The 26,611-nt window shown below is 40.7% G+C and overlaps 1 protein-coding gene across 1 annotated transcript in view; it reads right to left on the bottom strand.

Annotated features, from left to right (window-relative positions):
* LOC124615977 (mRNA cap guanine-N7 methyltransferase) overlaps nucleotides 1-26,611 on the bottom strand; it is a 126,643-nt gene that overhangs the window by 62,198 nt on the left and 37,834 nt on the right. Inside the window, exon 6 of the mRNA XM_047144180.1 lies at nucleotides 14,592-14,703. Coding sequence (XP_047000136.1) covers nucleotides 14,592-14,703 — 112 coding nt within the window. The remainder of the gene's footprint in view (nucleotides 1-14,591; nucleotides 14,704-26,611) is intronic.

Below are 26,611 nucleotides of genomic sequence, written 5' to 3'. Positions count from 1 at the left end.
TTTTTCTTTTAGTTCTTCTTTAATATTTGTATTATCTATTCCTGTTTTTTGTCTGTATCCTAGATATTTATAGGCGTCTGTTTTTTCCATCACTTCTACGCAGTCACTGTGGTTATCCAATATGTAATAATCTTGTTTAGTGTGTTTTCCCTTGACTATGCTATTCTTCTTACATTTGTCTGTTCCAAAAGCCATATTTATATCATTGCTGAATACTTCTGTTATCTTTAGTAACTGGTTGAGGAGTTGATTTGTTGCTGCCAGTAGTTTTAGATCATCCATGTATAGTAAATGTGTGATTTTGTGTTGGTATCTTCCAGTAATATTATATCCATAATTTGTATTATTTAGCATGTTGGATAGTGGGTTCAGAGCAAGGCAGAACCAGAAAGGACTTAATGAGTCTCCTTGGTATATTCCACACTTAATCTGTATTGGCTGTGATATGATATTATTTGAATTTGCTTGGATATTAAGTGTGGTTTTCCAATTTTTCATTACTATGTTTAGGAACTGTATCAATTTAGGATCTACTTTGTATATTTCCAATATTTGTAGTAACCATGAGTGGGGTACACTATCAAAAGCTTTTTGGTAATCAATGTATGCATAGTGTAGTGACCTTTGTTTGGTTTTAGCTTGATATGTCACCTCTGCATCTATTATCAGTTGCTCTTTACATCCTTGTGCTCCTTTGCAGCGGCCTATTTGTTCTTGATTTATAATTTTGTTCTGTGTTGTATGTGTCATTAATTTCTGTGTAATGACTGAAGTTAATATTTTGTATATTGTTGGTATGCATGTTATGGGGCGATATTTTGCTGGGTTTGCTGTGTCTGCTTGATCTTTAGGTTTCAGATAAGTTATTCCTTGTGTAAGTGTATCGGAGACTGTGTATGGGTCTGCGATGTAACTGTTAAATAATTTAGTTAGATGTGAATGTGTTGAGGTGAACTTCTTTAGCCAGGAATTTGCTATTTTATCTTTTCTAGGGGCTTTCCAGCTGTGCATAGAATTAATTGCTCGGGTGACTTAATGTTGCAAAATTATCACTTCAGGCATTTGTGGTATCATCTTGTATGTGTCTGTTTCTGCTTGTATCCACCGTGCATGTCTGTTATGTTGTACCGGGTTTGACCATATGTTGCTCCAGAAGTGTTCCATGTCTGTTATGTTTGGTAGATTGTCTATTTTAATGTGTGTGTTATCTATTGTCTGGTAAAATTTCTTTTGGTTTGTGTTTAATGTTTGGTTTTGTTTCTTTCTATTTTCACTTTTTTTGTATCTTCTAAGTCGTTTGGCCAATGCTTGTAATTTCTGCTTCTTTTCATCTAATTGCTCTATTGCTTCTTGTTGTGAGATTTTACCTAACCTTTTTCGTTTTTGTCTGATATTTCATTTCTTATAAATTGTGTTAGCTGTCCGATGTCTCTTCTCAGTTTTTCTATTCTGATTTGTAGCCTGTGTTGCCATGCTGGTTTTGTGGGTTTCTTCTGTGTGTTGGTTGGTTCTTATCTCTGCCTAGTGTGTATATTTAGTGTAGTGAGTGCTCCTATATAAACCAGTAGTTGTAACTCTTCCATAGTTGTATTTTCATTTACTTTGTTGTGTATGATTGTGTTGATAGTTGTCATTGTTGTTTCAACTTGTGGGTTATTTGGTGGTCTATACAAGAATGGTCTAATGTCTGTATTTGTGTCTTTGTATTCTATAAACCGTATTTACTCGAATCTAAGCCGCACTAGAATCTAAGCCGCACCTGAAAAATGAGCCTCGAAATAAAGGAAAAAAAAAAAAAATCCCAAATCTAAGCCGCACCTGAAATTTGAGCCTCGAAATTCAAGGGGAATGAAAAGTTTTAGGCCGAACCTTCAAATCGAAACAAAGTTGGCCCATTGTAATATTAGACACAATTTAGGTAGAATGAATGACGATACAGCTACAGTAGTTTGGTTTGCGTTGTAAGCTTAGCAGTTAAGCTTTACCAGGTAGCCATTGCTATGCGTCAGGTGCTCCGTCCGTATTTATACGGATACCCTTCCTTTTTCACGTCTTCGTCTGGTTTGAATCGATTGCTTATTTTGCTTTGATCTGATAAGTGCCGTTTTCTATGTTATAGGTGTTTACGTCAGTCACTAAGCCGAAAATGCATTACTATACTGTGTCACGCATTGTTTGTCGCATTCTGATAGTGCGTGTTTACGGCCTGTCGCTGCTCGCAGCATGGCTTGCTTTTGTGCGCGCTACCGCCGCCTACAATTAAAAAAAAAGAGAGGAATCGTCTCATTAGCGAAACAATGGCAAGAGACTGCTATTTGTTGTTACTTACACTGCTGCTTTCTTTGATAATGATCAACAAGAACCAAATAATAGACTGTGTATGATAGAACATGTTCTGAACGAGAGTTTGGCGAAAATTTTTCCCCGTTTGAAAATCTTTGCGGCCGCTTCTTCAGTACATCAAATTCTGCACAGAAATTAGTCATCTTAGATTTAAAAATCTAGTCAGTTGCAGTGCTTCATTTCTGACTGTATCACTATTAGGCATTAGAGTAATACGAATATAAACATGACACGGTACGTATATTCTTCCGCGTTTGCAGTTGTCTCACTCTAGTTTCGTAGTTTATTAGGCAGACAGGATTTAAATGAGATAGAAGCAAACACGAAAGAATACATGGCAAAATGTTTATATTCATATTATTCTTATGGCGAAGAGAATACTGCATGTGATTCACATTTCATCAGGTTCCTATTAGCAACCATCTCTTCTCACAGGTAGGAAAAAATTCAGAACGTAGAGTTGGCCATATTGACAAAAATCCCAGTCTTGCCAGTCGGATTTTCGTAGTACATTGAAATTCTGCTACATTCGAAGATGAACAATACGGAATTTGTATTTACTTCGTTGGATAATGTATGAAAATGCAGTGGTCGAAACTCGGGCGGAGAAAAAAAGCTCGTCTTCCAATTTATTTTTTTTTTAATTTTATTTACTGACGCAGAGGTTTTGGCGCCAGTATTTATCTTTGTGCCTACAAAGGATGCCTGTGTAGCGCTACATATATTCGACGGCAGATGTTAGTTGTGGCGGCACCTACCAACATGTTTCAGAACTTCCGCTTGCTTTGCACTCGATTCTAAGCCGCAGGCGGTTTTTTGGATTACAAAAACCGGAAAAAAGTGCGACTTAGATTCGAGTAAATACGGTATGTCAGCTGAAATTTTTCTTCTATATCTAACGTGTGTCACTTCGTGTTCTATTTGTGCTTGTTCTGGTGGCTGTCTTAAGATTTCGTTTTCCTCCGATTGTTTAATTGATGCGTGTTGTTCTTTGTTTGTTTGCTCTAGGATGTTTGAGTCCATTACTGTATTTTCTTCTTCTTCTTCTGATTGCACATTATTTTGTTCCAGTATTTGTTGTACTTGTTGTTTGATGTTTTCTAATTCTGACTGGGGTGTCCTGTTATTTTTTATTATTAAACGGATCTGATCAGCTAGTCGTTGTTCTGTTAAAAGCTTAATTCTGGGTATCTGGTAATAAATGTTGTGTATACTTGTGATCTGTATCCAGTTGTGTTGGTTCTTAAGTTTGTTGCTTGGTAATAACAGAACATGAGGTGTCGGTTAACTTCATCTGACCATCTCATCCTCTGTCTCTGTTTTTCTTCTAGAGTGGTTGCAGGAAAAATATCCTGCAAAACACCTCTATTTGGATTTAAATCATTTTCCGTGTGGCTAGCAGTGTCGTTACCATTGTGGATGGGCATAGGGTTCAAGCGTCACCCCCGACCATGACAGCACTTGTCCGAGGCTTCATTAGTTCTGCCCTGAACCAACTAATCACACTAAAAGGGGTTATTATTATTATTATTATTATTATTATTAAAAGGAAGCGATCTAGGCAGGGGTTTTCATTCATTATACCAATGGATAGCACAGTTTCCTTAGACACGCTTTAAGTTACGCATCACACTGATAAGTTACACTACAGGAATAAAAATAAAGTCAAATGGCGGGGCATAAATACTGAGTACCACAAGATCCTGTAGTTGGTCTACTTATATTCATAACCTATATAAATTAATTTTCAATGGAACCATGAACCATGGACCTTGCCGGTGGTGGGGAGGCTTGCGTGCCTCAGCGATACAGATGGCCGTACCGTAGGTGCAACCACAACGGAGGGGTATCTGTTGAGAGGCCAGACAAACATGTGGTTCCTGAAGAGGGGCAGCAGCCTTTTCAGGAGTTACAGGGGCAACAGTCTGGATGATTGACTGATCTGGCCTTGTAACACTAACCAAAACGACCTTGCTGTGCTGGTACTGCGAACGGCTGAAAGCAAGGGGAAACTACAGCCGTAATTTTTCCCGAGGACATGCAGCTCTACTATATGATTAAATGATGATGGCGTCCTCTTGGGTAAAATATTCCGGAGGTAAAATAGTCCCCCATTCGGATCTCCGGGCGGGGACTACTCAGGAGGACGTCGTTATCAGGAGAAAGAAAACTGGCATTCTACGGATCGGAGCGTGGAATGTCAGATCCCTTAATCGGGCAGGTAGGTTAGAAAATTTAAAAAGGGAAATGGATAGGTTAAAGTTAGATATAGTGGGAATTAGTGAAGTTCGGTGGCAGGTGAATACAGGGTTATAAATACAAAATCAAATAGGGGTAATGCAGGAGTAGCTTTAATAATGAATAAAAAAATAGGAGTGCGGGTTAGCTACTACAAACAGCATAGTGAACGCATTATTGTGGCCAAGTTAGACACAAAGCCCATGCCTACTACAGTAGTACAAGTTTATATGCCAACTAGCTCTGCAGATGATGAAGAAATAGATGTAATGTATGACGAGATAAAAGAAATTATTCAGGTAGTGAAGGGAGACGAAAATTTAATAGTCATGGGTGACTGGAATTCGAGAGTAGGAAAAGGGAGACAAGGAAACATAGTAGGTGAATATGGATTGGGGGAAGGAATGAAAGAGGAAGCCGCCTTGTAGAATTTTGCACCGAGGATAACTTAATCATAGCTAACACTTGGTTCAAGAATCATAAAAGAAGGTTGTATACCTGGAAGAATCCTGGAGATACTAAAAGGTATCAGATAGATTATATAATGGTAGAGATTTAGGAACCAGGTTTTAAATTGTAAGACATTTCCTGGGGCAGATGTGGATTCTGACCACAATCTATTGGTTATGAACTGTAGATTGAAACTGAAGAAACTGCAAAAAGGTGGGAATTTAAGGAGATGGGACCTGGATAAACTGAAAGAACCAGAGGTTGTAGAGAGTTTCAGGGAGAGCATAAGGGAACAATTGACAGGAATGGGGGAAAGAAATACAGTAGAAGAAGAATGGGTAGCTCTGAGGGATGAAGTAGTGAAGGCAGCAGACGATCAAGTAGGTAAAAAGACGAGGGCTAATAGAAATCCTTGGGTAACAGAAGAAATATTGAATTTAATTGATGAAAGGAGAAAATATAAAAATGAAGTAAATGAAGCAGGCAAAAAGGAATACAAACGTCTCAAAAATGAGATCGACAGGAAGTACAAAATGGCTAAGCAGGGATGGCTAGAGGACAAATGTAAGGATGTAGAGGCCTATCTCACTAGGGGTAAGATAGATACTGCCTACATGAAAATTAAAGAGACCTTTGGAGAAAAGAGAACCACTTGTATGAATATCAAGAGCTCAGATGGCAACCCAGTTCTAAGCAAAGAAGGGAAGGCAGAAAGGTGGAAGGAGTATATAGAGGGCTTATACAAGGGCGATGTACTTGAGGACAATATTATGGAAATGGAAGAGGATGTAGATGAAGACGAAATGGTAGATAAGATACTGCGTGAAGAGTTTGACAGAGCACTGAAAGACCCGAGTCGAAACAAGGCCCCAGGAGTAGACAACATTCCATTAGAACTACTGATGGCCTCGGGAGAGCCAGTCATGACAAAACTCTACCATCTGGTGAGCACGATGTATGAGACAGGCGAAATACCCTCAGACTTCAAGAAGAATATAATAATTCCAATCCCAAAGAAAGCAGGTGTTGACAGATGTGAAAATTAACTATCAGTTTAATAAGTCACAGCTGCAAAATACTGACGCTAATTCTTTACAGACGAATGGAAAAACTGGTAGAAGCCGACCTCGGGGAAGATCAGTTTGGATTCCATAGAAATGTTGGAACACGTGAGGCAATACTGACCTTACGACTTATCTTAGAAGAAAGATTAAGAAAAGGCAAACCTACGTTTCTAGCATTTGTAGACTTAGAGAAAGCTTTTGACAATGTTGACTCGAATACTCTCTTTCAAATTCTGAAGGTGGCAGGGGTAAAATACAAGGAGTGAAAGGCTATTTACAATTTGTACAGAAACCAGATGGCAGTTATAACAGTCAAGGGGCATGAAAGGGAAGCAGTGGTTGGGAAAGGAGTGAGACAAGGTTGTAGCCTCTCCCCGATGTTATTCAATCTGTATATTGAGCAAGCAGTAAAGGAAACAAAAGAAAAATTCGGAGTAGGTATTAAAATTCATGGAGAAGAAGTAAAAACTTTGAGGTTCGCCGATGAGAATGTAATTCTCTCAGAGACAGCAAAGGACTTGGAAGAGCAGTTGAACGGAATGGACAGTGTCTTGAAAGGAGGATATAAGATGAACATCAACAAAAGCAAAACGAGGATAATGGAATGTAGTCAAATTAAGTCGGGTGATACTGAGGGAATTAGATTAGGAAATGAGACACTTAAAGTAGTAAAGGAGTTTTGCTATTTAGGGAGTAAAATAACCGATGATGGTCGAAGTAGAGAGGATATAAAATGTAGACTGGCAATGGCAAGGAAAGCGTTTCTCAAGAAGAGAAATTTGTTAAGATCGAGTATAGATTTAAGTGTCAGGAACTCGTTTCTGAAAGTATTTGTATGGAGTGTAGCCATGTATGGAAGTGAAACATGGACGATAACTAGTTTGGACAAGAAGAGAATAGAAGCTTTCGAAATGTGGTGTTACAGAAGAATGCTGAAGATAAGGTGGGTAGATCACGTAACTAATGAGGAGGTTTTGAATAGGTTTGGGGAGAAGAGAAGTTTGTGGCACAACTTGACTAGAAGAAGGGATCGGTTGGTAGGACATGTTTTGAGGCATCAAGGGATCACAAATTTAGCATTGGAGGGCAGTGTTGAGGGTAAAAATCGTAGAGGGAGACCAAGAGATGAATACACTAAGCAGATTCGGAAGGATGTAGGTTGCAGTAGGTACTGGGAGATGAAGAAGCTTGCACAGGATAGAGTAGCATGGAGAGCTGCATCAAACCAGTCACAGGACTGAAGACCACAACAACAACAACAACAACACATCGATTGTTGAAAATCTGTAGGGTTTGCTGCTGACGAAGCTATTAATCTGGTGCTCATTTTTATGAGGGCTGCCCAGAAAGTAATGCACTGCATTTTTTCCTTCAACAATTCTTTGTTGAACGTAATGAGAATTACACATACGAAATAATGGTGTTTTATCTACACACCCTATTTTTCTACATAATCTCCACCCCGTTCTACGGCCTTCCTCCAGCGCAAAACAAGGGCATGTATGTCCTGCCTGTGTCAATCCTTGTCCTGGTGGTGGAGCCAGTACTTCACTGTGTGAATCACCACCTCATCATCCTCAAAATGTCTTCCACAAATGGCATCCTTTAATGGCCCAAAAATAAGTGAAAGTCCAAGGGGGCTAGATTAGGGCTGTTCTCTGCAGTGAGAAATTCAATGACTGCACGTTGCTTGTAATGTACATCACCTACAGACACCATTTTGAAACTGTCCTGCAGATACGCTATATGATTGAAGTGATGGAAACTTTGGGTGCTCACTAAGGAGACTTCAAATAATAAGTACGTAATGTTCTGCATTTGTAGGATTGTTTTTGGTTGAGGGGCGGAAAAAATAATAATTCGGTGCATTTCTTTCTGGGAAACCCTCATACACTACTCTCAGTAAAGAAAGTTTTAATCTTAAAGACTCATATTATGCAATTTTCAAGAAATAAATGTTACTTTCAATTTGGACAGTACACCCCTTAAATCTTTTGGTGAAACTGCTGTCATTTCATTTCAAATAAAGATTACCTCCCGATTTCAGAAAAGAAAGATTAACGGTGATTCACTAAATAAAACACCATCTGTAACATTTGAGGTACTGAGTGGCCAACGCGGGATAAGCGCACTTTTTGAAAAATGTGAGTTAGGCACAGAAACTATAGTTAAAGTACATAAACATGTTGTGGCCAAGGAATATAAGTGAGAGCTTGACAGGTGCTGATACCTAATGGCAGCAAGGTGATGTGTTGGGGAGGGAGATGCATGATATCCTTGGAAGCCAACAGGTGCAAAGCTTCATTTGGAAGCAAACAGGGATATGCGCACCATTTAATTCCATTGGCTTCAAACAAAACACTTGTTTCATGAAGTGTTGCAGTGATATTTCGTCAATGTTGTGGTATTCACTTTAAAAAAAGTTTATGTCTGTATAGCTCACTGAACTACAAATGAACACAGAAGGGAACACAAAGCATTTTTGTTGCTGTATTTTAGAAAAAAAAAGGTATTGGGATGAGTAATAAGAAGTTAAAATGGAAGTAATGAATAATTTTTTCAGTAAATGTTACCTGTACTTTGATTGTAAGTGATAATGGTCTTTTTAGGTGGACATACAAATTTAATGTAATTTAATAAATACAAAAATTTGCAATTTTACTTAAGATTTTTGTTATATCCAGACATTTACAATGATAAAGCACATGTACCTGGTGATGAGGTATTGAATGAATAAAGAAGTAAACAAAGACAATTGGGTTTTGGTTGGCAGCTCCAACTGTTTTGGATGACAATAAGAACTAGTAGTCTAAAGTACCAAACTAGCTATTAGGACCTAATGTAATAGTGACTGTTAATGTAACAAGAGTGACCTTAACCTATCTGGTTTGTTTTATTGAGGGTGAAGAGATAATCAATGAGACAACGTCAGTGTCAGACTATACTTATTCTTCCAAATCCAAAATAGATCACTTTTCCAGGACAAGAGACTCCAGGGAAAAGTTCAAAAGAAAACACTTGTGGAAGGAAGAAAAGCACAAGTAAATAGAAACTTTAGAAAGAGCATACTGCCCGGAAAGGAAAGTTTCATGCAGCCAAAACAGTGAACAGTCATCTCCGTGAATGTAGATTCATGTGCACCATAAAAGTACCTCAAATGAACCAGCAAGAGATTTCTGGTGATTACCGAAAATTGGACAATCATAATTTACAAACTTCTTTTATATATTCTTCAGTCACTCTGAAAGACCCAAAGAGCATTAAAAAAGGAGACAAAGTAAAAGACAGAAAATTAAGTTCAGAGTCCAGCCTATGTAGTGCAAGAGTTTGAAAAGAATTGTTTTGCTTAACTTTGGATGAACCTAACAAGAGAATTGACAATGTTTTATTGAAAAAAAGTCAAAGACATAACCAGTGTTTCACCTAAAGCAGGCTGTTCCAGCTCGTGGGCTCCGTTGTGAGCCACAGAGCGCTCCCTGCTCCAGGGAGCCGTGTCGCTCGCTGTGACCAGTCAAGTGGGCCGGCACGCCGGCACGTGGCACGGCTGGCTGAGGCAGGCGGCAAGGCAAGCATTTTGATGTGCCAGCTGCGTATTACAAGATGGACAACCTCACACTCTTAGCTGCTAAGACGTGGTGACGTGCTACACCAGGAAATACGATCTTCAGGAAATAAATAAGAAACAAATGTTTTACAAGAAATTGCATACTAAATTTATTGGGCCTCTATAGCTGAAATTTTCTTTTCATTGCAAGATCGGAAATATCAGGCGTCAAAGTGTTTGCAGCGTTAATGTGGAGGATGGCCTCCATTGTTGCATCCTGAAGAAGCGATCGTTCCTTACTTTATAACAGTTTTCATTGCTCAGAAAAGCTGCTCACATCAAAACGTAGATCCAAACATGCACATGATCCGAGCGGCATTGTTGTGAAGTTTGGGAAATGTTTTTTTCTGTAATGAACACTACCATCATGACTAATACAAAGTGTTGTAGTACCTCTCTTTCAACAAAGTTGAATTTTGCAAGTCAATAATCTCCAATTGAAGTGACGATGACAACGATGGAAACTGAAAAAGGAGTGCTGAACACCTTAAGTTCCATTTCCAAACTAGTGAGGTCTCGGAATCGTGTTTCAAACAACGTGATGAGCTGCTTTAAGTTTGCTTGGTAATCGCCGAAAGTAGTACCTTCAGGTAGTTTTAAAGAAGCAAGATGATTGAAGAACGTTAGATGTCCATTACTCATCTGCCTCTCAAGTAAACGTAACTTTTCCATGAACACTTTGATCTGGTCGTGCATGTCAACGATTAGCTGCCCTTTGCCCTGCAATGACAGATTTAAATTATTCAGATGCATAGTTATGTCAGCTAGCAACGCCAGGTCTGATATCCATTTTATATCTTTCAGACAACGCATTTGTTCCCCTTTCATTTCGAGAAAAGAGGTATTTCCTCACTAATGGCAAAGAAAACATCAAGAACTTTTCCCCGACTCAGCCAACGAACTGTACTGTGGTAAGATATATCCCCATACTCCGCTTCCTCATCTTTCAGGAATCCTTTGACGCCGCACAAAATTCACACACTTCACGACATCTTTCATTACACCACCTAGCTCTACTGTTTCAGCACACAGTGCCTCTTGGTGAATATAACAATGAAGAGTCAAAATGTCTTTCCCGAATTCGTCCCTGAGTTTATTTTTCAAACGAGAAGCAAAACCTTGGTGACGCCCGATCACTTGTGGTGCACCGTCTGTTGCTACACAATGGAGCTTATCCAACGGCAAATTCATATTGTCCACTGCTTCCCAAACAGCTTCAAAAATGTCACGTCCTGTTGCGGTGTAATCGAGTGGTACTACATCCAAGAGTTCTTCAGTTACTTGCAGCTCCAAGTCGACACCACGCACAAAGACTGCAAGCTGAGCACAGTCCGATATGTCGGTGCTTCGTCAAGCGCTAACGAAAATGCAACAATGCTCTCCGCCTTTTTCCTGAGCTGTGTCTCTAAATCCGCCGCCATGTCCAGGATTCGACGAGACATTGTTTGCTTCGACAGGCAAACCCCTTCAATTGCCTGCACCTCCCTTGGAAACAAACATTCTGCAACTGCTACCATGCACGATTTTACGAGTGGTCCCACCGAAAACGGTTTGCCACTCGTCGCAGTGATGTGAGCGACCCTGTAGCTTGCTCAAATTGCAGATTCAGTAGTGTTTTCTCCGCTCTCATTCACCTGTAAATTATAAACGCATTACAGAACACGAACTATGTTGCATGTTTTGATACGCTCCGTATTACGAATCCGTTTTTAAACATACGTCTACTGGTATGTCGTTCTTAAGCCTGGCTACCAGTTTTCTGCGTGCAACGCCTTCTACCTGACTGTATTTAATTCTGTATATTGTACCTATTCGCACAATTAAATACTTTATGACATACAAAACACTGCGGTCGACCATCCCTCTCAATGAATAGAAAGGTATCCTCCAATAGAGGTACAGAGCTCCCGCGGCTAGTCATAGCTGTCATTGAGCACGGATTATTACAGCTGCATGCGGCCAGGGGGCAGCGAGTTCGCTTTCCCCCTCCACGCGGGCTCCGAGCTGTCGCAGTTAGCGCTCCGGAGTGCTCCGGCTCCCTGGAGCTCGGTTGGAACAGCCTGACCTAAAGAGTAGAGATTGAAGAAAGAGCCAACCAACAAGTTCCACAGGAAAGAATTGATTTACTAAAAGAACACATCAACAGTTTCCCTAAGTATATGATCACTATACCAGAGCAAGGAATCCAACCACGAAGTTTCTTTCTTCAAATCTAAATATTAGGAAACTTATAGGTATTTGCAAAATATTTTAACCTCAAGTTCAAAAACCATCTCACACTGATACACATACGTCTTTTGACAGACTGGAAAACCTGATAAAAGGGTGGCAGTGAAAATGTTTATGCACTCAAAGTTAAAAAGGAGACTCATCTGAGGAAAGCAGACAAAAGCTAATGTTGTTGATCATTTTAGAGATTATGAGGCTACTGCAGTTATATGTTTTAATTTATATAAGACGCTCCAACTATAGTATTCAAGCGTTTTATTGCAGACAGTTGTGGACATACAATTTTTGCGTGCCCGATTTAAAAAGTTCTACTGGCACAATGTTCATGTGGCAAGGCAGCTACGAAATTGCATACTGAGGAGGACACAATAAGAATTATAATCATTAGGTTTTCATATTATGTTGTAGCCAAAGCCCAGATTGAGCGAGATGATAATGGTGTTTCCCCCCCCCCCCCCCCCCCCCCTTGCCCCCCGTCATTTGTTTATGGAATGTGATCAGGATTTTGCTGTCACTGAAAATGCAAAGAAACACGTCAAAAGGAGGTGTTTGTCCCAGAACACTGGCAAAGAGCTGTCCCTCTTTAGACAAGTATCTTGTATCAAAGGTACCAGGAATAGAAAACTTTACTTTTTAAAGACTTTCTGTGGGCCCTTGGCTTTTGAATTCTACCAAATTAGCACAATAAAGTGATCTTCAAAAGATTATGGACTGCATCCCACCATTCACAATAAATTTTACAGTAACCTTAAATATTTAGCAGACACATGAAAAAAGGAAAAGAAGAGAAAGAAAAGCATGACGATGGTAATGAAGAAGAAAAGCTAGACTGTGAGGAAGCAGATCAAATTTATTTTCACTAATTTCCAGAATTCTGGAAGGCATGACATCAGCAAGTTATTCTGGTTAACCAAATTATGCAATAAAATTGCAGTGAACCATTGAAGTTGCTATATTAATTTACTTTGTTACTTTATGATTAGTTTTGAGCCTAAGTTCATTAACAAATCAGCTAGTAAGCTATGCAGTAACATACATTATGACAACCACATGAATTTTTATTGTAGTTACACATATCTTTAGTATAACTACAACGAAAATTCATGTGGTTGTCATAATGTATGTTACTGCATAGCTTACTAGATGATTTGTTAATGAACTTAGGCTCGAAACCAGTCATCAAGTAATGAAGGAAATTAATATTGCAACTTTGAGGGTTATCTGAAATTTAATGCATAATTTGGTCAAATTTATTTTACGGACTGTGATCATGAATAAAATACTTTCTGATAAGTAGCAAAATAAACATTTTTGTTTATGATATACTAAAATTTTAGGTATTTTTTTTACAATATATTGCTGTGACAATGCCTTTCCGTTCTTGTATTATTATTTTAATAATACAGTAAGAATTTTCTAAAACACATTTATGAGCTGAATATTTCCTTTTTCAATTCAACTCTTTACTTGGAGGCCAATGGAGGTAAGTGCAACACCTTATCAAAAATGTTGCAAAAATAACAATATCATTGGTTGAATACTGTTACATTTTTGCAAAGAGCTGAACCACCTTAGTGATAAAAGAAACCAAGTTGTAGAGCGAAACATTTATCCAGTACCGATAACAACCTGTAAACTTTGACTTTAATTTTTTCAGAATTTAAAAAGTGTCTCATCTCTTAACCTTTTGAGACAACATATAGATAAACTAATTAACAAGCTCAGCTCAACATGCGTTGCATTCTCCCACTGTGATGACTAAGATAAAATGCTAACTATTCCATACTTTCAAAACGTTTTATCTTATGGAATTATCTTCCAGAGAAATGAAACTAAGCTACATTCAGCAATAGATAGAAGTATGAATACTAAGCAAAACAGACTACTGTACATCTTGCAGAGACCTATGAATGTTACTGTTATTCATACCCGCACTTCGCAGAATATTTACTCCTTATTGGTATTTACTGCTAATAATAAAAATCAGTTCCAATTGCATTGAGATTTGTAACAACACAATACGAAAAATGATTTCCATTTCAATTTTATGTCCTCCTCTATGGTTTAGTGTGGCACAGTATACTGCTCCAACTGTTTTTCAACATGCTCCCATCTGACAAAGCAAGACACTGAAAGTATCTATAAATTAAAAAAAGTATCTTACTGCTCTTTCCTTCTGTAAATTATATGATTACATATATTCAAGAACTGAAGATTCCTGTTGGCTGCATTGTAAGTAGCAATGTTGTTATTTCTGTGATACACAAAGATAACAATGATTCTAAGATAAAGATCAATGTTGCATATTAAACTAGTGACATGAGATAAACTGTATCTGTTTTGTTTTCACTGAAGTACAACTTCCCTGCTGGTTTTCTTACATAGTACTTAGCTTTGCAACGTACAAATACTTCACAAGAGCTTAATTACTACAATCTCTAACAGCCGCTTCACTTTGTTAATTTATGTCCTCAGTTGTTCCTCATACCTGAAGGCGTGTTCTCTACATATTGAAAAGAATGCATGGATTTCCTATACCCTGCCAGCATTGATCACTATACACAGTTGGTGAAGCTGTGCATCATTCAGTAAGAATAATTTTATCAGTTTGTAAAAGTACTAAATAAGAACATTTTATGAAGTAGTTGTACACTTTTGATTACCTCAAGGGCTTGCATCTTTTGAAGTAATGATTTCCCTTCTGGTTTATGCCGGCTGTAAAATTCACCAAACCTTTCCTTGGCTACTAACTGCAGACCATATTTTTCGGCAAGCCTGGTCAAAATATGCAAAATATCAGAAACAAATATATCACTGTGATACCTAAATTATAAAGTAACACAGATAACAGAAAAACAGAGGTAATTTTAGTCCCCATCTTGACATAACTATCAAAATTTCATAGCTGTACTGTTTTTACAAGAAAAGGTACAGGGAAAAATCAACAGAACATGAAAACACCAACCAGCATCACTTTTGCAGGACCTTGTGAAACAGTCATTGCATACTTTACTTCACATACATATGGCTAAATTGTTATTTATGGGCATTAACAACATTCAGGGATCAAGATGGAAAATTAAAATGTCTGTATGTTTCTACTTGGCTGTAACAGTGTTTCTACTGGTCTCACACACATGCTTAGAAGTGTACTACTCCTAAAAGTTCCTCAGGAATCAAAACTGAATGTCTATATTTAACACTTTTTTTCACATTTAATCGAACTTGAAATGCACAATAAACTGTAACTGTAAATCAAATTAAGAAAAAATCCAGATATATTTCTATACACGTAGTCATTACTTACTTTCAGGAGGTGAAATTGCAGTACTGCTGACAGACACTCTAAAAGTAGACAACTATCCATTTTTTTTAAGCTGTTAGTTCTTTTCTCAGGTACGAAAGATGCATGGGTTCTCTCTCCCCCATCCCCACAACAGGCGGATCCCTCCTTTCCACTTTTCTCAACCTATCCTCGCTGAGAAAGCAGATGATATTTTGAAAAGCAGTCCAAATGCCATACGACAATTCTTGTATAATGTAAATACGTTTAGATTAGAGACCACTCACCAAAAAGCAGAAGCACACACTTACGCCCCTAAATGGTATCGGCTGTCCAGCCTGCACCATGTAGGGACAATAATGTGCGCACGCACGCACACGTGTGTGTGTGTGTGTGTGTGTGTGTGTGTGTGTGTGTGTGTGTGTGTGTTTTACTCTAGCTCATCAAAGGATAAATCTTGAGTGCTAACAAGTTTTCTTTCTTTTGTGTATGCCTATTGACAATGCAACACTTCTGCTTTTTGGTGAATGGAAGGTAGTACAGGTGTTTTGTACTTCTACTGTGTCGATTGGCAAAGCAGAAACAGTTACAAGAGAAATGGACAGCTGGAGAAGCAGGCATGATTAGAAACCATTACAGGTGTATGAACAACAGAAATACTGCCTATGTAAAAAAGATCTTGCGACTCTGAAAAGTTTCCGATTGATTATATGATAAGACAGGGATTTCAGAACGAAATTTTAAACTGCTGAATATTTCCATAGGCAGATGTGGATTCTGACCATTATTTACTGGTTATGAAATGCAAATTAAAATGGAAGACATCACAGAAAGCTGTAAATTGAGGAGATGGGACCTGAATAAACTGAAAGGACCAGAGACTGTCGGCAACTTCAAAGGGACCATTAGGCAACAACTGATTGAAATAGGGACACGGAATACAACAGAGGACAAATACGTACCTTTGGGGGGATAAAATAGTGAAGACCACAATGGCTCAAACAGGCAAAAAGACTAAGACAAGCATAAATCATTGGATAACACAAGAGATACTGGATTTAATTAATGAAAATATAAAAAATGCAGCAAATGTGTTTGGTGGTTGTAATTAAACTGATGGTGTTCGGAGTGCTACAGTACGGACTGTATATGTTGCACGACACTGGAACATTTTAAGTATGGTCATTAACTGGTGCACTCACAAGAGTATGCTGAAAAAATAATAGCTCCACTTTCTGCCATCAGGTGAAAATATGGCACATTAAGCAGTTGGTATATGAAATGTTTCATGTTCTGACACCAGTATGCTTTTTGTCGCTTGGTAACAGATGTTTATTTCTTTTGTGAAGTGACTGTTGGTGTAAAGGGTTAAGAAAGTTTAAGTTTTCTACTGAAGTTCTATTAAAAGAATGCCAGCAATAACAGCACCTCATTGCAGGAATAGCTGGCAGCAACAACTGCAAAGATGTGCTACATCAATAAAAAGGCTAAAGAATATGATAAAGAAATTTGAAGAAACAGGTGAATTAGGTAATGAAGCAGAGGTAGGGAGGCAGCCCATTCCCATGACAGTTTCTGATCAATTTGCTGTAGCTATAGTGGACCGTGCAGCACATGTCTTCAATTCTGTAGCTAGTGCTCAAGCAGTGGCACAAAAATTTTCTCTCCCCTGGTTAATAGTTAAAAAGATTTTCCAGTGCATTTTACAATAGTATCCCTACAAGATTCAGAATATGCGTCAAATGAAGCCTCAAGATGGGCTACAATCCCATGGGTTTGCTCTTCAGTTATTTGTTCACATGAAAATGGATGACATGCCGCTGGGGAACCTTCTTTGGATGGATGAGGCACTTCTTACTCTGCATCGCTCTATAGATGCCGGAACTGTCACATATGAGGTTCTACTCCACCAAATATTGTGCATGCACATCCACTGCACTCGGCTTATGTGACTGTGTGGTGTGGATTCACAAGCTCCTTCACAGTCTGTTTTTCTTCGAGGAGATGGCATCTTGCAGGTCTGTTAAGTGTACAGTTACACCTGCACGTCATAAGCACATCTTTGTGCAGCACGTGATTCATGCTTTGCAGGAATGTTACTGTGTTCACACCACTAGTTTCATGCAAGATGGGATGACACCCCATTTTGCTTGTTTTGAGAAACTTGCGTTAACAACCGCATCATCTCTACGTAATTTCAAGACGTGTGCCTTTCAGATCCCAGTATATAAATCCAAGTGACCTCTGGTTGTGCCAATATCTAAAAAGCTGTGTCTATCAGGAATGTCTCTAGACTTTTCCTAACCTCACAGATAGCATGTGATGACATAGAGCTCTGATTACACTGGACATGCTGTGAGCAACTGTCGTTGATACCGTGTTACAGATGCAAAATGTTGCTGAGTCAGGAGACCATACTGAACATGTTTTAACTTGTGACCATATCCTAATAAACATGCCAGAACCATCATTATCGTGTGTGTGATAGTTCCTCCCCTTTTCTTGCATCCACAGCACATTCTGACTGCTTACAGTGCCTTACTTTCACCTGGTATCAGGAAATGCATGTGCACCAATTAATGAATGTACCTACTATGTTTCAGCAACCTGTCTTGAATACAGACCACACTGCAGCATTATCAACACTGTCAGTTTAATTAAAACCACGTGATAGCACGCAAAGCCAATAGCCCTGCCACATTGGTAATGCTGGTTTCCTTCATACCACCCAGTCTGCCGAGTGCAGTTGGCAAGCAGAGTACACTTAGCCCTTGTGAGGCAAATTGAGGAGGTACTTGATGGTTAGTTGGTGGTTGTTTTGAATTTGGGAGGGAGGAGGGGAGGGGAGGGGGACAAACAGCGAGGTTATCGCTGCCATGATCTAATCAAGGGAGGAACAACACAGACAGCACAGCCCTGTCAAGGAAAAACGGATACAATGCAAACAAAAAAAAAAGGAATGACAGGGCAGCAGGAAGAAGAAAGAACAGGAGGGGGGTGGGTGGAAACGGTGAGAGCAAGGGTGCCCTAGAAACGATATACACGATGTGGCGCCGCCACCACCACCACCACCACCACCACCACCACCACATCCTGACACCAACAATATACCATTATCATGATAAAAGATGACAACACCAGGAAAAGAAAAGGGGAAACAAAACAGCACAACAGATCACACAAAATGTTGGGAAACGTCGAGGAGAATCTGGTTGGTGTGGAGGTAAGGTCAAGGCCTCCATAACCAATGCTTACACTGAGGGACTCAAATCCCAGAGGAAAATTCAAGGACCTACACCTGAGAGGACAAAGCGCTTTCATGAAAAAAACCAAGGACAGACGTAACCATGCTGTCCGATAACAGCTGAGACAAGGAAGGTGGAAGGGGACATTTAGTATGAAGGACCACAATGTGGGGGCAGTCCAGCAAAACAAGGATCACTGATCACTGTGAGGGGAGCCCAGCAACCATGAAGGAGGGGTGGGGGTGGGGGTGGGGGCCCTCACTGCGGAGCAAAAAAAACTGTAGGTCAACCTAGTACGGCCAATACGAAGACGGCCGAGGATGGAAGATTCCTGCAGAGAGAGGCAGAGGGAAGAACGCCATGTAGTGGAAGTCTCCTTGACTGTGCGAAGTTTATAATACAGGGGAGTAGCCTCTCTACAGCTGGCATGCAATTGAGTAAAAAGGGATTTGATGTAAAGTCATAACTCCACCCCTGGAGGGGTCTGAACCCCAACCAGACTATCCGTAAATTCATTACCTGGTATACCTACATGGTCAGGACCCCAAACGAAATCGACCAAACAAGCAGTAGCACCACCAAGATCAGCAAGAAAGTCGTGAATGGCAGAGATCCAGGCATGGCAGGGAAAAACTTCGAGCGATACCTGAAGGCCACTCATTGGGTCCATAGATAACAAAACTTGGGTGAAAGAGAACTGTTTAATGAAGCAGAGATGCTGACACATGACTATTAATTCTGCAGTAAACACCCCACATGTGACACACCAAGATATGGTATTTCATGCCAACAGAAGACGTGAAGCCATGTCCCACATGATTGGCAGATTTAGAGCCATCTGTGTCAAAAACAATGGCATCCTGAAACTCCCATAAGAGCATTTGGAACACACAACACAAGACCATTGGAGCGACAAAGCTTTTGGACCCTGTGGAAGAGATCCATCTGAATCTGGGGCTGACGAACTAACCAAGGGGAGGGTGGTCAGGAAAGAACATGGGGAAGATGACAAGGAGGGGAGATGAAAGTCATGGCAGAGAGAAGCAAGGCAAGGCAAAGCAAAACAAAACCGGTAGACCCAACCAAGGGTGGGCAGTGGGCGGGAGATGGCCCAAAGTTGCAAAAAGAAGAGAATAGGAGCAGTGAGCAGGGGAAGAGATGATGGTAATGGCACAGGAAATCACGAGCTGGGACCACCAAATTGAAACTAGCGATATGGTTGAACACCTGGATGAGATATTGTCATTGTGAAGGGCTGAGGTGTTGAAGCAATTGGTTATGGATGTAATCACGGCCAGGAGCTGAACTGTGGGAAGAAGAAAGAGCCAGAAGCAGCTTCTATTCAGTAACAGGTTCATTGGAGGATACCGCCTGACAAGGGGTAAAACATAAGCAGGAAGCTTCAGCTCACTGTTTCCAGACATCAGGCAGCTGGACATGAGGCTGAAGCTGTTGCCGTCGCAAAATGGGTTGCGAGGTGTTCTGCAAGAACTGATGGATCTGTACAAGGGCAACCTGAAAAGGCAAGTCCTGGAGTGTAGCCCACACCCATGACAATGGGGACACAAGAACCTTAGAGGACACAAAGCATTTCCAACACATCCGTTTGCTCTGTGCTTTGGCACCAAGACGTTTAAAGGTAACAAGACCGGCAGCGGGTAGGTGCCACTTAAAATGTTGCAAGGCACGAAGACAATCACAGATAACAGCGACTGGCCGTGCTCCAGCATGGAAATGGCTGACAACGAGTGGGGCCTGTCAAGCAGGGAACAGCAACGCCAGCAGTGTGAATTATTTTATCAGACAGATCGCAAATGACTGGAATAGAACTTGACAAAGATGGTGGAAAAAAAAACCTGGGAGGTATATAGAGGCCAATCAGGATGATGGGAAGCCCAGCGAGATAACCTTGTCATCAGGAGGCGGGAAGGGAATGAGATCATCAATGGGACGTGGTCACTATCACAAAGGTCATCGTGTGGCAACCAGTGTATGGAAGGAAGAAGGGGACGGAAAGAAAGCAAAAGATCAATGGCAGAGAAAGTGCCATATGCAGCACTAAAATGAGTCGGGGAATCATCATTAATTAGGCACAGATCATGGTCCACAAGAAATTGGTCAATGAAAAGCTCCCAATTGGATGAAAAAGCATTGCCCCACCGAGGGTGATGGGCATTAAAATCCTGAAGGAGGAGGAAGGGAGGGGGGCTGTTGCTGTAGGAGAGCAGTTAGGGCAGCAGATGTAGGTGGCCTGTCATGAGGGAGATATAGCAAACAGTGACTGCAGAGTCCAAATGGACACAGGCAGCAACTGCTTTCAATGAGGAACAAGACTGGAACCATGTACTAACGATATCCATACAGACCAACGTGCAGACACTACCAGAATCCCTCAAAGGACTGGCCAGGTTCCAACAGAAAGCACAGAATCAACAAAAAGTTGGTGAGTGAGTGTCAGTAAAATATTTCTGGAGAACAACAAAAGCAGCCAAGTAAAATGCAACTCTGGGAGGTGATGGCAGTATTCATTTCAGTTCCACTGAACAAGCACGGAGTGGATATCCAAGTTGGAGGCAAACAAGCTGGAGCCAATCACGCTACTGGGTCCCCATCCATCACTAAAGAGAACAGGGTACTTAAATAAAAGTCAGACTCTTGTTGCAAGGGGGGAGATACAACCTCTGGAGGCAAGGGGGTGGGGTGTAGGAGGCTTGGGGCACTTCTCCTAGGACTTATGTTTCTTCTTCTTCTTCTTCTTCTTCTTCTTCTCCTCCTCCTCCTCCTCCTTCACAGGTTGAGAAGGGCAGGGCACAGAGGAAGAGAAGGCTTCCACAAGTTCTGAAACCAGAAGAAGGCGGCACACCTTGGGGCACATAGACAGTGTGTCCCATGGTCGAGTTGTGGTAGCAGACCTTCGACCAGAGAGACGCCGAGAGGAGGAGCCCTAGAAGGGAGTTCCACCACTGGTGGGTGCCAAAGAATGGGGGCACCGTTCAGCTGAGGAGGGGGCGGCACTTGGAGGGAAGGGCATGGGAACCACAGGGGACGGGGAGAGGAGAGGGGGGGGGGGGGTTGGGACTGGGGTAAGGAAGGGGGAGGAGGAGAAAGGATGTAACAGAGGCAAAAGCAGAAGTCACTGACACAGGATGAAGTTAGTCAAATTTCTGACGAGCCCCAGTGTGAGACAAACAATTCAGTGCCTTATACTCTTGTATCTTCTTTTCTTTCTTACAAGCAGGGCAATCTGGTGAGCACGCAGAGTGATGGTAGTGACAATTAACAATCACAGATGGCGGAACACAGGGGCTCCCCTCATGGGGAGGGTGTCCACAGTCACCACAGAGGGTCTGCCATACAGTGGAAAGATGTACCCAAAACATAAGTTTTGGAAGCACCTCATGGATGGTGGAATGTACGGCTTCATGTCACACTGATAACAAATAACCTTGACCATCTCTGGGAGGGTATCTGCCTCAAATGCCAGAATAAAGGCGTCAGTATCAGTGTGATTGGCACACGTCAAACAAAATGCATGCCCCATCATTCCAGATTGGCCCAGGGAGTTCCTCATCAGTTTGAAGGATGAGGTCTCTATGAAAAATGACTACCAGGACCATAATCTGAGACTGGTGAGATGTAACAGATACTGGGACGGTGTCAAGATGATTACATACACAAAGATCTGCAGACTGGGCGACATAAGTAGTTTTGTAATCACTAGGGAACCTGACCACAACTCACTGAGAAATTCCACTTCGCTAAACTTACGTTTGATATATTCCACAGAAAATAATGGCTTTGTGACAGTCAATGTGTCCCGGTCCGTCCTAGTACAGACAAGGTAGCACAGAAAGTGTTTCACCACAAGCCAGTGAGCCTAACCTTCCTTCCAGTATGTAGCAGAGAAGGGAAGGATGCAGGGTCATAAGAAGTAGCATTCAGTGATCTGTTACCACTCAGAGACAGCCATAGAATAACAGCCAGAATTTTGGACCTTGATAGGTTTTATAGCCCTAGCCCCCCCCCCCCCCCCTGAACCACAGACCTTGCTGTCAGTGGGGAGGCTCGAGTGCTTCAGCAATACAGATAACCGTAACGTAGGTGCAACCACAACGGAGGGTATCTGTTGAGAGGCCACACAAACATGTGGTTCCTGAAGAGCGGCAGCAGCCGTTTCAGTAGTCGCAGGGGGCAACAGTCTGGATGATCGACTGATCTGGCCCTGTAACACTAACCAAAACGGCCTTGCTGTGCTGGTACTGCGAACGGCTGAAAGCAAGGGGAAACTACACCCGTAATTTTTCCTGAGGGCATGGAGCTTTACTGTATGGTTAAATGATGATGGTGTCCTCTTGGGTAAAATATTCCAGAGGTGAAATAGTCCCCCATTCGGATCTCCGGGCGGGGACTGCTCAAGAGGATATTGTTATCAGGAGAAAGAAAGCTGGCGTTCTACAGATCGGAGCGTGGAATATCAGATCCCTTAATCGGGCAGGTAGGTTAGAAAATTAAAAAGTGAAATGGATAGGTTAAAGTTAGATATAGTGGGAATTAGTGAAGTTCGGTGGCAGGAGGAACAAGACTTTTGGTCAGGTGAATAAAGGGTTATAAATACAAAATCAAATAGGGGTAATACAGGAGTAGGTTTAATAATGAATAAAAAAAATAGGAGGCAGGTAAGCTACTACAAACTGCATAGTGAACGCATTATTGTGGCCAAGATAGACACGAGCCCATCCCTACTATAGTAGTACAAGTTTATATGCCAACTAGCTCTGCAGATGACGAAGAAATTGAAGAAATCTATGATGAGATAAAAGATATTATTTAGATAGTGAAGGGAGACGAAAATTCAATAGTCATGGGTGACTGGAATTCGATAGTAGGAAAAGGAAGAGAAGGACATGTAGCAGGTGAATTTGGATTACGGGTAAGAAATGAAAAAGGAAGCCGCCTGGTAGAATTTCGCACAGAGCATAACTTAATCATAGCTAAAACTCAGTTCAAGAATCATAAAAGAAGGTTGTATACATGGAAGAACCCTGGAGATACTAAAAGGTATCAGATAGATTATATAATGGTAAGAAAGAGATTTAGGAACCAGGTTTTAAATTGTAAGACATTTCCAGGCGCAGATGTGGACTCTGACCACAATCTATTGGTTATGAACTCTAAATAAAAACTGAAGAAACTGCAAAAAGGTGGGAATTTAAGAAGATGGGACCTGGATAAACTGAAAGAACCAGAGGTTGTACAGAGTTTCAGGGAGAGCATACGGGAACAATTGACAAGAATGGGGGAAAGAAATACCGTAGAAGACGAATGGGTAGCTTTGAGGGATGAAGTAGTGAAGGCAGCAGAGGATCAAGTAGGTAAAAAGACGAGGGCTAGTAGAAATCCTTGGGTAAAAGAAGAAATATTGAATTTAATTGATGTAGGAGAAAATATAAAAATGCAGTAAATGAAGCAGGCAAAAAGGAATACAAATGTCTCAAAAATGAGATCGACAGGAAGTACAAAATGGCTAAGCAGGGATGGCTAGAGGACAAATGTAAGGATGTAGAGGCCTATCTCATTAGGGGTAAGATAGATACTGCCTACAGGAAAATTAAAGAGACCTTTGGAGAAAAGAGAACCACTTGTATGAATATCAAGAGCTCAGATGGAAACCCAGTTCTAAGCAAAGAAGGGAAAGCAGAAAGGTGGAAGGAGTATATAGAGGGTCTATACAGGGGCGATGTTCTTGAGGGCAATATTATGGAAATGGATGAGGAGTTAGATGAAGATGAAATGGGAGATATGATATTGCGTGAAGAGTTTGACAGAGCACTGAAAGACCTAAGTCGAAACAAGGCCCCGGGAGTAGACAACATTCCATTAGAACTACTGACAGCCTTGGGAGAGCCAGTCCTGACCAAACTCTAGCATCTGGTGAGCAAAATGTACGAAACATGCAAAATACCCTCAGACTTCAAAAAGAATATAATAATTCCAATCCCAAAGAAAGCAAGTGTTGACAGATGTGAAAATTACCGAACTATCAGTTTAATAAATCACGGCTGCAAAATACTAACGCGAATTCTTTACAGATGAATGGAAAAACTGATAGAAGTTGACCTCGGGAAAGATCAGTTTGGATTCCGTAGAAATGTTGGAACACGTGAGGCAATACTGACCATACGGCATATCTTAGAAGCTAGATTAAGAAAAGGCAAACCTACATTTCTAGCATTTGTAGACTCAGAGAAAGCTTTTGACAATGTTGACTCGAATACTCTCTTCCCAATTCTGAAGGTGGCAGGGGTAAAATACAGGGAGCGAAAGGCTATTTACAATTTGCACATAAACCAGATGGCAGTTATAAAGAGTTGAGGGACATGAAAGGGAAGCAGTGGTTGGGAATGGAGTGAGACAGGGTTGTAGCCTCTCCCCGATGTTATTCAATCTGTATAATGAGCAAACAGTACAGGAAACAAAAGAAAAATTCGAAGTAGGAATTAAAATCCATGGAGAAGAAATAAAAACTTTGAGGTTCGCCTATGACATTGTAATTCTGTCTGAGACAGCAAAGGACTTTGAAGAGCAGTTGAATGGAATGGACAGTGTCTTGAAAGGAGGGTACAAGATGAACATCAACAAAAGTAAAACGAGGATAATGGAATGTAGTCGAGTTAACTCGCGTGATGCTGAGGGAATTATATTAGGAAATGAGACACGTAAAGTAGTAAAGGAGTTTTGCTATTTGGGGAGCAAAAGAACTGATGATGGTCAAAGTAGAGAGAACATAAAATGTAGACCGGCAATGGCAAGGAAAGTGTTTCTGAAGAAGAGAAATCTGTTAACATCGAGTATAGATTTGTGTCAGGAAGTCATTTCTGAAAGTATTTGTATGGAGCGTAGCCATGTATGGAAGTGAAACATGGACGATAAATAGTTTAGACAAGAAGAGAATAGAAGCTTTTGAAATGTGGTGCTACAGAAGAATGCTGACGATTATATGGGTAGATCACATAACTAATTAGGAGGTATTAAATAGAATTGGGGAGAAGAGGAGTTTGTGGCACAACTTGACTAGAAGATGGGATTGGTTGGTAGGACATGTTTTGAGGCATCAAGGGATCACCAATTTAAAACTGGAGGGCAGCGTGGAGGGTAAAAATCGTAGAGGGAGCCCAAGAGATGAATACACTAAGCACATTCAGAAGGATGTAGGCTGCAGTTCGTAATGGACAAGTAGTAGACAAAACTGAATACATGCATCTAAAAAATTATATTGGTAGAAAGTGCAAAATGGCTAAATAGGGATGTCTATACCATCAATGCAAGGCTGTAGAAGCTAGAAAACAGACAGGTGTCACCTATAGGAAAAGTAGAGACACCTTTGGAGAAAAGAAAAGCAATTGAACGATTATTTCAAGAGCTCGGATGACAAGCCTGCACTAACAAATCAAGGGAAAGCAGAGAGGTGGGAGTAATATATAGAAGGGCTATACAAGAGAAATGAACTTCAGGACAATATTATCGAAAAGGAAGAGGCAGCAGACAACAAGATGGAAGTTGTGATAGTACAAAAAAAATTTTACAAATCACTGAAAGATCTAAACTGAAATTAGGCACCTGGAATACACAACATACCCTTGGAATTATTGAGATTCTCGGGAGAGCTAGTTATAATGAAACTATTATAGATAAGTAGTCCAATCACATTACTGTGATCACTGCCTACGTTTGACATCAACGTGCAATAACGCCTCAAAAACAGCAAGTGACAACACTAACAACAATAGGGATGTATAGGGCATATGGGTGAGTGGGGTGCAGAAAACAGTGGAGTTGTCATCGTAATGTGCAGAACGATTTGTCTCGCATACAAAAGCGCACAATTACTGGCTTTAGTGCCAAGGACGAAAGCATTTCTGAAACGGCTAAGTTTGTAAATTGTTTGTGTGCCTCCGTGATTAAAGTGTACCGAGCGTTGGAAAATGGTAGAAACAGCTGTTGATGCAACTTATGGTGCACCACAGACCATAGATGAAAGTGGTGAACAACTGCTATGGAGATGTATACGGGCAAATATAATTGCAACTATCAAATAACTGACCAGTCAGGTGACCCAAGGGACTACCAACTGTGTCTCCTCGACAACTGTTCAGCG

Source organism: Schistocerca americana, chromosome 5 (assembly GCF_021461395.2).
Source record: "Schistocerca americana isolate TAMUIC-IGC-003095 chromosome 5, iqSchAmer2.1, whole genome shotgun sequence".
Classification (NCBI taxonomy): domain Eukaryota; kingdom Metazoa; phylum Arthropoda; class Insecta; order Orthoptera; family Acrididae; genus Schistocerca; species Schistocerca americana.
Note: the sequence above shows the minus strand (reverse complement) of the source record. Positions and strands in the feature narration are given on the sequence as shown.